General features: G+C 40.2%; 1 protein-coding gene across 1 annotated transcript in view; it reads right to left on the bottom strand.

Annotated features, from left to right (window-relative positions):
- The window catches only part of LOC125882785 (protein phosphatase 1H-like), a 43406-nt gene that overhangs the window by 17254 nt on the left and 13165 nt on the right, over nucleotides 1-12987 (bottom strand). Inside the window, exons 3-5 of the mRNA XM_049566640.1 lie at nucleotides 9257-9628; nucleotides 4295-4407; nucleotides 1494-1578 (exon numbers count right to left, since the gene is read on the bottom strand). Of these exons, the coding sequence (XP_049422597.1) occupies nucleotides 1494-1578; nucleotides 4295-4407; nucleotides 9257-9628 (570 nt within the window). The remainder of the gene's footprint in view (nucleotides 1-1493; nucleotides 1579-4294; nucleotides 4408-9256; nucleotides 9629-12987) is intronic.

The raw sequence follows: 12987 nt of genomic DNA, 5'->3' as shown, positions 1-12987 counted from the left end.
TGTTTTCTTTAGTGTATAATCACCTGAAAATAAGAATCACTGGGTTTTCGTTACCTTATAATAAGCCGTTTATATCTAAACAGGGAGCAGTCAATGGTAATCGGCATGTTGCAATGCCATGTTTCTACAGTAGCCCAGAACGTACAAACCAAACACTGGCTCAAGATAGGGCAATTCACATTTTCGCGTCAGTCTCTGTAGTTAGCAGCCCCTCCACGATGAAAGCATTAGAAAAACATGGATTCTTTGTAACACAAAAGTGCTTTATTCAGTATTTTTACAGTTTAAAATCACCCAGTCCTTTTGTTTTGGAGAGGAAGTGACCTCTACAGATAGTTCGGCTCTCGGTAAAAACCTCTTGAACAAAGAAAAAGATTTCTAACTGGTAGAAGTTTCAGTTGGTTGCAATCTGCAATTCTCACCACTAGATGTCACTAAATCCCCCTACATCTTCCCTTAACTTTGGCTATTAAAGAATTGTACTAAGCAGGATATTTTACAGTTGAAAAATAAAGATGTCATTGCTCTCTGGTGGACAAACTGTGTAATGAAGGCACTATTTGTAATCTAACTCGCACACCTCTCTGGCATTTCTGTGCTGGAATTTCTTGTTAATTACCTGCAAACACATATGCTGATATATCGGCGATAATACAATTCAAACGTATTGGTCAGCCTCGACTTCGCTCTTTCTTAATATATGATAATGCACATAGATATCGGTATGGTAGCCCATTTCTGCCAGTGATGAAAAAAGAGTCATTATAGTGAGAAACTTTGTTGAAATAATGACTTCATAACTCAGAACAATGACTCAGTATTTCAAAATAATGACAGATGACTATTCTCGAAATATTAAGTTGGTATCTCAAAAAATATTACAACACTTTTTTACAATTTCTCATAATGACTTACAGGATCCTTTTTTCCACCAAAAGGCAGAGTTTTTATCGGATTTTTCTTTTACCGGCAAAAATGGGCCTCGATATATCTATGCAGGCAATATTGGCAGAAAAAAAAGTATTTGGTAGTGAGCTTTCTACTGCCTCCAACTAAAGAGGCAACTAGAGAATTTATCCAAACATTATCTTCCAGATTTATTCATACAATCAAAAGGAAACATGGAAGCGTCACTGCTTACTGCCACCGACTCTCAAATGGTCGATCACAGCCCGCTACTCTGAGCTGACAGCTGAGTGTCCTCACATTGGTTGATTTTCCCTGTGGCACGGCTCTATGGGAAAGTGATGGACTTCAGAAGCCTTGCTGATCGTGTTGCTTGTTGTGTGAACACACTGTGAGAAACTGTGGCCACCAAAAAGTAGTTTCTTTGTTCAACTAAATAAACTGTCATGACTTTGAGTGACTAAATTACTACATGTATTTGTCAAGATTTAGATCACATTTTAGTATGTGCTATCTTTTCAAAATAAGACACATAAACACTGTTTGTTGTTAGACATAAAAACAGAAATGGTACAGTGTTTTCTTACCAGGAACTGCAGTCGCTGTCGTTCTGATTCCGGTGTGAACTCTGTCGACATGGGGATGATCTCATTGTTTCTGATAATGATGGCCCTGAAAACACACAAAGAGTAATGTACATACAACCTTTCATTTCAATGGACTTTCCTGCCCCATCATGTTGTAACAAATGTGTTAGAGAACATGACAAGGAGGGGCCTATGCAAGACTTTCCTAAAAAACAATGTTTAGACTCATACAGCACTAATCCCTCTCAATCATCACATATGACCCACTAGAAGTGTGTGGTGGTGTATTTATCTGCAGAGACTTTGCCCTCTGCCTGTATTTTCTTCTTAGTTTGCTGTGAGTGATATGTTAGGGATGTTGTGTGTGTTTAGCCCTACAGCACTCAGGTGAGGTTGGGACTTAATAAAAAGGTAGCGATCAGGTCATAACAGCATGCATCCAAGACAAAGCTAAATATAACTTTCCTACAATAGCAGCTTGCAGTGTACGTATAAGCAGGTGAAGGACGAGCGAAGTTTCAGTGTTGTGTTTACGAAAAGTAACCGACCACTCCTGCATAGAGACAGAGCGCGATGTGTCACACTCTGAAAACCACGCCCACTGGAGGTGAATTTGCGAATCCTAGGATAGCGAAGGAATGGCCAACCTCACTCTGCCTTATTCTGCCTCTGATCAGCCTACCCTCACATTCTCACCCTAGCCCTAACCAATCCCACTCCCCTTGGCTAAGGCTAACCAATCCAATCAATGAAGGCAACAAGCACTAGCCAATCATCGGGAGTGTAGGGTGGGTCATTGCTTCGCTAACCTAGGATGTGCAAATTTGTCCACCAGAACGGAAAAACTATCGCTGCCATAATGTACAACCAATGGCTGAAACACCAAGAAAAATGGCTGTAACTTGCTAAAAACATTAGATTACAGCATGTCAAACAATTATTTTAACACTCTATGTCTACCTGAGAAGAAATATTATATTCACAAACTCAATATAATCAGTCTGTCTTGGTGTCCTCATCTCTTTACCTTGTTTATCTTGGAGTAACGATCCCACTCTAGGCCAGTAGTGGCATACTTTAATATTGACAACTGTTTTATCGAATCACCTGTTAAGATCATCACTTTACCTAACAAAGATTAAAACCAGGCATTACATAGCTTAGTTAGCTTCAACCTCTACAGTCTGTCTGGCAAAATTAGCAACTGGAATTTATTTATGAGCGTTAGGATCCCACAGTTTTCCTATTCTTCTTGCTGATGCCTCACGTCCTATTGCCTGTATCCACTTTACTCTTATTAAGAGCTCAGTTTTTCAGCTTAAAAAAGGTAGTTCTGGGCTATAACCTGTTGGTAGTGCATCCTATTACACAGCAGCTTTTAGACATTTTTCTACTGCTTGATAACAGGCGGAAATGAAAAGGAGGCACCTTCACGCAATACAATATCAAGAGAGTGACGAATGGCCTTCCCCTCTAGTGTGGTTGGACCTAACTGCACTCTGTCTCTATAGAGCGCCCAAGGAATGAGTCCTTAAACCCAGAAATGAGTTAGCATTTTACCACTCATGGTTCCCTCGTCTCAAAGTCAATGGGTTTTTGGTTAGATGCCTGAAATAAGGTCTGTGGTTAACACAAGCTAAAGAGACTTTCACGTTTTGTTCGACATAAAATATGTCAGTAAATACCTCAGGCGTGAACTTTGAAGCTTCTATGTGTCCTACAAAAGGCAGTTAGTGGTTAAATGAGACTACAGAACGAACGTCATCACACCGTGCAGTGACAACAGGGCTTTTCAATCTTCTTATGGTGGTGACTTTAGGTCATGCGACCGCAGTGTAGTTTGTTTATTAGCCTAACATTAGCTTTTTACTTCTGACGATTGCATTTAGGCTTCAATGATTATGAAAGTGCTGTTCATTTGTGAAGACTATCTTGCTGAACAAAACGAGTAAGTATCATAAACGCCACAGAGCATATTTTCGGTATTAATCCAAAATCCAATGGAAAAATCCCATTGGCTCTTTGATGAGGGAAACAGGGCGATGCTAAGTTCTGCGTCAGCCCACAGAAAACTGTCATTCCTGGAGCATTCTATAGCATAATCCCAGTGTCTAGGATTTAGGGGCTTATATTGGCAATAATGGAATAACATATTCATAACTACATTTTTATTAGCGTATAAACAATGGAAATACGAATTGCTGTGTATTTGTTCGCTTAGAATGAGCCGTTTATCACTAAATGCAGCAGGTAGCATTAGCCCAGAATGGACAATCCAAACACTGGCTCTAGATTGGGCAATTTGTGTTTTTGCATCAGCCACCATAGTTCGCTAACATGCTTTGTACACAAGAGAAGTTTCAGCTGGTTGCAATCAGCAACCTTATCACTAGATGCCACTAAATCCTGCACATTACACCTTAAAAACAAACATAATTTATACAAACTAATACGAATAGGGTGTGAAAATGACGAATGTTAGCTATGACAGCAATGCATAGATGAGCTGTGGAGGTGCTGAAGGTGCAAAAGCAAAATAAGGCTGTAAGGCTTAAGTGAGACACAGAGCACACGTGGACCAGCTTTTATAGCATGGCAGGCCCAGGTGATCAGGTGACTACTCTTCCATATCAGCCAATGTCCTGCTGAGGTTGGCCAGGACAGCGTCCAAAACAGCAAGAGGACCGTCATAATGTACTGACATCATATGTCTTTGGGTCTCTAGATTCTACTGCGGTGTGATAATCACTGCCTGCTTTATAGATTCTGTCAAACAGTGGAGAGAAAGTAAGCATACACACCTGCTGTCACCTGCGTTCCCAACATATAGCTTCCCTAGCAGGTAAACCACGGTGAGAGCTGTGCACCCTCCTGTGATGCTGTAGACTTGCTTCTCCCTCTCAATCTGGGCATCCTGGCAAAGGGAGAGACAGTTGTCAATCTTTAATGAAACCTTACTTAAGAAGCACAAAAGAAAAAAATAAAAACCCTCCCACGTCCACCCACAGTGCGACAGTAAAAGTCAAAAACCCACACTGCAGGCAGCCCACATATGCAGAGGGAAACTTTAAATACGCAGTCTCTGCCTTCCTTCTATTCAATAACATTCGTAAATGTGACTGCACGGCCGTCAGAGAGAGACGGAGAGAAACAATCAGAAAGAAAGCAAGAGGCAGGAAAATCTGATCAACTTTTTAGAGAGTCAGACGATGTGTGGGCATCGCCGCAGACTATCGATTGGCTTAACCTGACCGCTGACCGCGTGTCAGTAAACAACAACTTGTCGTGCATGAATAATGTAGACAGCGAAATGTGAGAGGGGTTGTACTGTACATTGCCTCAGCATGTCAAGGTTCAAGAGGCTTTAGACTAATGCACACACTCAGAGCGCTGTTTTTCCCCCGCAATTTCACAATGCTTATTATGCATTTGTTACATTTTGACCTTCTACAATAGGAATCTAATCACGTGGGTTTCTCTGCATTCCCATCTTGCAGAGACCCTGCAGACACAACTCTCTGATGAGCAGTTTCTTTTCCTGCACGTGGACTTCCTTCTATAAAGGCCACAGCTTTAACTGATGCGGCGATAATCTCCTACAAAGACGTCAAATCAAGAGTAAGGAGGCTTCGTTTTCTCCACAAGCGGGAAAGGGTGGCAGGGGGTTGATCTGAGGAGCTTTCACAGTGATCTGTTTAATCTGGGTACCGCAGGGTCCAGCTGGAGCGGCGTGGGCTGTTTTCCATTGCCATCTAGTGGTTATACTGTGTAGACTTTGGCTTCTACAGATATCTCTTCACAAGGCAATTTAAAAGAAACAATGAAACACAATTTAATGGTGCAAAATAATGCGTTCTCTTTTGGAAATGGACTGCAGATTTCTGTATAAATTAAAAACTTCATGATACATCTGGTGACATAAAAAGCAGACTCCCCTGTAGCTAATTCTTTAACAATAAAGAACTTTGGCTAAATACCTTGATTAAAAAGCAAACTGCTTGAGACATATTAGTCAGATGCTGCCTTTGATCCACAGCGGCAGACATCCACAGTCATATGTGCGCGGTTGAGTGGCATTTACCCTGCAGCCATCATTTCATCAGCAGCTCTCTGAGGCAGCCAGATGTCGAAATAAACTGTAAACAGAGCCACTAAAGGTTGTGGTGGAAAATAATCTTTGTGAGCATCTCGGTAAAATGTGTGTGTGTGTTGCTTAATATGTGTGTGTTCCTGCCCTCAGGTCAGTGTATATAGCAATCGCATATTATATCAGCAAAAACAATTTCAGAAATTGATACCAGCTTTTGTTTATCTCGACTTATTTGCATGTGTTAGCCCCTTCAGTAACTACATTTCCATATCTGCTTAGTATTCATGTAAATATTTACTGCACACACACACAGTGGCAGTGTGCAAAAATTATACAATTTGACAGGCTGTGCACTCCAGTGTTAATATTTTCCTTCAAATAAGAAAACATGGTGAGATGATTCCAGGTGTTTCCCAGGCAAACAGCTACATAATTCATTCAAATTAAATACATTTGAGGATTTATAATCTAGTGTCATTATTGTGTGATGACTTCATTCAAGATATCTTAAAAAAGTGTAATACTCTAACACATATCAATTGAAATATGACAAAATATATCCTCCTAACTAGCCTCCAATAAACTGCAAAGGGCATCTAAAGGGATTTTAACCATACTTAATTATCTACTGACCATCAGCTACAGAGAAACACATTTCTGCCTATAATTTATATCATAAATCAACTATCAGTGATCTAAGTATTTTGTTATCAATATAAAACCTAACCACAACTTACTCCTTAATCCTAATCTTTGCCAACTTTTGATGTGCCTAGTATTTTAAAGGTCTAGTGTGGGATTTAAGGGGTGTCTACTGGCAGAGCTGGTATAAAGTATGTATTCATATTTATGAAAGTTTATTTTGGTTTATAATCAGCTGAAAATAAAAATTGTTGTGTTTGCGTTACCTAAGAATGAGCTGTTTGTATCTACATACAGAGCGGGTCCTCTTCCACGGAGTCCGCCATGTTGTTTCTACAGTAGCCCAGAACAGACAAAAAACAGGCCATTTGTGTTTTTGTGTCGTCACATTGGCCACCATAGTTCTCCTACACCACGGCTAGGCAACCTGTGGCTGCGGTGCCACATTAGCCCTTCTTTAGGGGTTCCCTGTGGCCTTGAGAAAAAAAAATCAAATGGAAAAAAATATTTGTCTTTTTTTTAACATTTTAAAGAAATTATGCACCAAAAAAACCCAAAACAAAACAAAACAAAAACAAAAGTTAAAACATTTTTTCAACTAAAATGTGCTTCAAACATCTATGGCTTGATGCCTTTTCCTCCAAATTTTGCCACACCTCAGGAGCAGTGGCTAGGCTTACATCTTCCTGGCTAGGCTAGCTATGGAGTCCAAATCCAAAAACGTAAAGTTTTGAATGAGAATAGAGAATGTTACAGTGTGTGAACAACCTTATTTGCTTTTGCCACCAACTCTGCAAAGTTAAAGTTCCAAATAGTCATAAATTGCCCACTGCAGAACAGCCACCCTGTGGTAAAACAAATTAATGAATGCTCATTTAGACCTATTAGTAATATTGGTTGGCTAATTTAGACTAAATAGGCTGTGCTACCTTCATTATAGGGGTTAAAATATGTTTTGTGGCTTTTGCTGATCCCTGTCCTACATGCTTCCTTAGTACACAAAATAAGTTTTAGTTTTGCAACCTCTCTGCTTGAAGCCACGAAATCCTACACATTAGACCTTTAACCCATTTTTCTGCTTTGAAAAAAATACAGAAAACATGAAGTGATCATCAAAGTTGATTTCAGCTCTAAATTTGTGTGACTGCACTTAACTTCCAGTTGGAAAACAATTAAATCACATTTGTTGAATAATTATAGTAGTAGTAGTAGTAGTAGTGAATTGAACAAAAAAGTTAATACATAACAGATTGTGTGTTGAAACAATCTTATGATGACTCAATGGAAGTACAGTAATGTATTAACTATTTAAGGGATAACTTTGGTGTTTTTCAACCTGGACTTAATTTTCCCGTGTTTTTGTGTCAAAGTGAGTACTGGAGACAATGATATTTAAGATTTTTTTTTATTATTATTTGTGAGCACTGCAGCTAACACTGATGAATCCAGCTCCAAAGTATCCACTTGCTTGTTTTTGCCACTGGCTCAGATTGTCACTCTAAGTGTCTCACAAAATTATAGAAAGGATCCCTGTGTCATGGTCCTGGGTTTTTATTTGAAGTCTGCTACCTTGAGCTTTTCATATTGTTTTCTTGGTTTGGGGTTTTCCCTGTTTCATGCTATTCATTCATTTCTATTTCATAGGTTCGCTCCTCATATGTCATGTCTGGTTTCTCTTCCTGCATTTGTGTTATCCTACCACAGTAATTGTCTGCCCTGCCCTGATTTGTTTCACCTGCTCCTCATCAACCCTGCTGTCACCTGTTCCTCATTACCTGCCTGCTCTCCTTGTGTATTCAGTCTTTGTGTTCGCCTTGTCCTTTGTCAATCTGTCTGCATTGGTCACTGGTGTTCCTTGATCCAGTACCTGTTTGTTCTCAATTCAGTAAATTGTGTTTTTTCTCTGTACCTTATTTGACCTCAGCCCTCTCCCTCAGTGTTGTTGTCTGCCTTTTTTTTTCTTTTGGTTTCAGCTTTATTACATTAAAGCTGGCTTCTTGTTTCAAACCTGCCTGGTGTCCTCTTTTAACTGTGAAACATGATGCTGTGCAGAGATAGACCTTTTTCTTGAAGCAGAAACAACCCCGGAATTTGCTTTCACCAAACTCACCAGACTCCATTTAAATAAACGTTAATTTTAGTGTGTATACTGCCAGCATATTTTTACATTTAAATCACAAAATTAAGGGTTTATTTCAACCAAACCAGAGCTGGTGATTGTTGGAACAGTGGAGGACGAACAAGACAGCTTTTCAATTTTAAATTTTGTTTCAGTCAACTTTAAATGAAGTGTGTTTTACGATGATAAAATTACTGGTTATTTAAATGGAGTCTGGTGGCTTTGGCTAAACAAAAATGATCTTACTCTTTAACGAAAAGGTCTGACTCTGTGGGGATCCTTTTTATAATACTGCCAGACAATTAAAATAATAATGTGAGCCGGTCAGTGGTAAATACAAGCACTTTTAGTGGACCTAAATTGATGGTACAAACATGCCCAGAATGGTTATAGTGCAGCCTGTTTCACCGCTGCCAGCTGCAACTCTCACTCAGTACTGGACCAGTTTCAAAAGCTGTTCTCTCCATTAGTCACTAAGATACAAAAACATGTCCCTGTAAGCCACTTCTGTAAGTCAAAATGCCCAGTATGAGGACTCTTGTTCATATAATAGGAATGCAGCTATAGTTAGTTATTACACCTGTGCTTTTCCTGCTATAACGTAAAAATGTTCAAGTAGCCTAAATATCTGAAAATTGTATTTTCAAAGTGCTGAACTTGGAGCAGAGGTGAAAGTGGTATAGGTGCTAAAGATGTTGTTAATAAAACGATAACAAGGAGGCAAGTCTGTAACTGAGAGGTCGGACAACTGATCCCAGCAAGAAGATAATGTACATTTCCCAACATAAGACTCCCAGCCAAAATCCTAAAGTGTAAGCTAATGATGCATGACAGAGCTGCTTCCTGTGAGTGCTTTCAGGACCCATCAGGATGAGCAATCTGCTTTATCATGACCTTGCACCTGCCTCTCACCATCTCTTTGAAGGCGTTCTCTATGGCTCCTATCACCAAGCTCTCGTGCTGGATCTTCTTCTCGGTAAAGAAGCGAGGCGGAGGCGGGGTGTTGCACGGGGAGCCTGGCGCACCTGCGGCCCCCCGCAGGGAAGCGGCTCGGGTCAGGGCTCGGTGAGGGCCTGGGGTGTTTCCCTGGAGGTAGGGGTTGTTTTCGGGCTCCTCGCCCAGAACAGTCGGGGGCAAGGAGGATAAGTTGCGTAAGATCTCGATGACGGCCTGGAGCTGGCAGGCGATGTGGTGCTGCAGTAGGCGGGAGGCGACGACTGCTGCACCTGAACCGGCGTGGCCATCGAACAAGGCCCAGTAGTGGAACACCAGTCCTTCACTGTCCTGCAGACACATACAGAAATCATATATCATTATCTCCGCCACATGTAAGCCTGGAGAGAATCATGTGTTTGGTTGTGCATGTGTATCTGCCTGTCTGCAACTAATCTCGCTAACTACTGGACCAATCAGCCTACTATTCTGTTTGCACATTTATGACTGTATGCTCAAGGCTCACTTGTGGTTGTGGTGATTCACAGTTGTAACTGTCTGTTGCAGGCCACATTTTGTCCTTCGTCATAGCTCTGAACAGACATCCATAGAAAAGTTTGGACTCATTTTGAACCACAGCATCTGTATCTATGTACATACATGTACATATGTTATAATCCACTTAAGTTAGACACAGTATGTGATGAATAAACAACCATTTTTGTTGTCCTGATTGCCATCTTGACTGTAAGGGAGCTGGGAGGGACAATTTCACCTGGTGCAGCTTGCTAGGGACCAGGTGGTCCATCCTCTGCATGGTGTTTTACCACAGCGGACCATTTGTTGGTCTTTTTTCCTTGATTTTTTTTTCTCTAACTATTTTTTTTAGCTAAAAAATGCACATATTTATACCCACTAATGAGTAGCTGACCAACTGTCTGTCGTTGCCAAATCAGAGCGTTAAAAGACAGGACCTACATGAACATCGGCCCTCAGAAGTCAAATTCACCAGTGGGGTTTCAGTAAAACAGTGGCTTTTAATACACATAAATGCTATACATAATGAGTCTGGAGTATGCAACGGAAATGATTACAGACTCCTTTAATAGCATTTAAGTCCAGACTCCTTTTTACATACACACAAGTAAAAGCTGCGGTTGTCCAGAAACATCTGTCTAAACTTAAACCACACTCAGATGTAACTTATTTTTTAAAGACTATAAATTGCAAAAGTAATTTCCCTCATGACGTAATATAAACTGATGCTATAATGAATATTTTGGTTCTTCTGACTTTGTTAAAAATATGGTGGTGCCCAATTTTAATGCACTAACAAAGGGCAGGAGCCATTGTACCAAACTTAAGAATAATGAGTCTTCAGTGGAAAATCTGTATAATCCCAGGCAGGACCAGCACAAGAGGCAAAGTGATGCAAAAAGTACTAAAAATTGTAACAACAGGTATAGAGGAAACATGGGAAAAATAGGATGTAATTGGATTCAGAAATGAAATATAATAAACCCATTTACTGGACCCACAGCATGAAGAAGTTAATAAACTGAATACCTAATGGGGCAATAAGATGCAGTTCTCACCCTTCTGAAACGAGGACTTTGACTCCTACCATCACGTCCTTTGATAAATAAGTGACTAAAATCAAACTCAGAAGAATAAATATCGAGGCAAAAATCATCCTACAACCTTTTCCAATTTAAATGAATGAGAAACTGTTAATTATGTATATTTTTGCACTGAAAGTAAGCAACATAAATATGAGTTTACATATTTGAATACTGCAAATTGTCCTAGTAATCTGATGTAAGTATGCCAAAATCCTCCACCAGCTCATCATACAGTACCATGCGTAAGCTCAAGTGATGTCCTTTTTGGAAAAATCATTTGACAGTTCAAAAAAACAAAGACAACGCGAAATGTGTAATGCTGCCGGATGGACTTGTAATATGTGTGAGTAATCTCTGGGAGGAGAGACCCAGGAGAAAATACCATGACTCATCCTGTGTAAAGGTGTTTGGGAGGTCAAACCTCTTTTTATTTCTCTCTGGAGGGAGGAACACACCTCTGTCATATCTCTGCCATCACACATTCAAGTTTTGCTTTTTTTTGCTGCTGTGCCCCACTATGACTGTACCACGACTTACTTGAGTATATTTGCAATTCGGATTCTGGACATTTTGAGTTCAATCATCTCCTAACAGACCTCCATACAAGCTTTCCCACGCAGCGCACAGGGTGTAACCCTGGAAATATACTACTTTGGACACAGACTTTTTTTTTTGTACAAACTCCCTCGTGATGTGAATGATGATTTGTCTCAACTGCTTCCTCTAAGAGAAAAGTTCTCACAGTTTTTGCGACTGCTGGCCAATATGCGGAGGTGGCACTGGATGAAGGTTTCCAGGAAAAAAATCACATGAATCAAATTTACAATAATTAACAATTTCATCATTTTTATGGTTAAAATGGCAATTAACTTTATTTATATACCTTGCACAACTTCCACCCCTGAGGTTTAATAAAACTTGCTTTGACCCAAGATGATTTTTCCGGAAATATTAAGTATTTCTCAACCTTTTCAACTCTGTGTTCCCATGTTTTTGGGTCTAAGTGACTAACAGAGATGATGATCTTTAAAAGCTTGTCCAGTATTGAGACCTCTGCAGACACATCAACCAAACAGGTTGCAATGCATTCTTGGAACCCATCGGCTGGATTCTCTGGGGGCAGACCCCCAATTTTTTGGCATTCCGGTTTGATTTGGGCGGAGGAGGTGAATTTCCGTTTCCGACTTCCGTTTATATATAAGTAAATATGCTGAACCATTGCGATGGATTCAGAGTTTGCAATGACGCCAATTATGTTCCGCCTCGTTAGTTCACCGCACGGACCGTTTAACCTGGCAACAACTTCAGCCAGCTCAAACGTGATTGGTCAATATCAGGTGGACTACAAACAGCCTACAACCGGAAACCAGGGCTCTTCCACTCTCTTCCGGAGGCAAGATCTCCGGGGTTTGCCTACAGACTCTACATTCACTGAATGTAGAGTTTGTATGTAGAGACTAGTTGCAATGTAATCTCTATGGGCAATTGTGTCTATTTACGTTTCTTGCAAGTGTTTGTTTTTGCCATTGACGGGCTCAATTTGTTATTATATGTGTCTGACAACATTACAGAAATGACCCGACAGAGAAATCAAATGTTTTTCCTTACCTTTCAGTGGTCTGTTTGTTATGTTGACCGAGTCTCACCTACGGAGAACTCTCGTTCTTTAACCTCCCGAGAGGTGACTTATTGCGGGAAAAATAACAGTAGAAACATTGATGGGAATTGGAGAGTGCCAGGAAGAGTGGGTTGTGTTGGAGTACAAAGAACTTAGTGTTCTCTAAAAGTTTCTCAGTGTCATGGCTGAATATTTAGCTGGGAAAGTCCACAAGATTTTAGCATGAGACTTCTTTAGTGAGACTAGTCACAGTAACAAACACACCAGACCAGCGAAAAGCAGGCCTGTTTTGCAGCTGTGGCTGCAGCGGTCTCTCTCAGTATTGGACCATTGGACAGTTAAAAAAATACCCAAGTTTCCCTGTAAATGTGTTTTTCCATGATGGGTGGTCCACAATGACTGTTACCTTTTAGAGTTAACAAACTTTCTGCTAGTTTACTTACTTTAGTCACATGCAAAACTGTTAATAA

Source organism: Epinephelus fuscoguttatus, linkage group LG22, assembly GCF_011397635.1.
Source record: "Epinephelus fuscoguttatus linkage group LG22, E.fuscoguttatus.final_Chr_v1".
Taxonomy (NCBI): domain Eukaryota; kingdom Metazoa; phylum Chordata; class Actinopteri; order Perciformes; family Serranidae; genus Epinephelus; species Epinephelus fuscoguttatus.
This window is presented reverse-complemented; position numbering and strand designations above follow the sequence as displayed.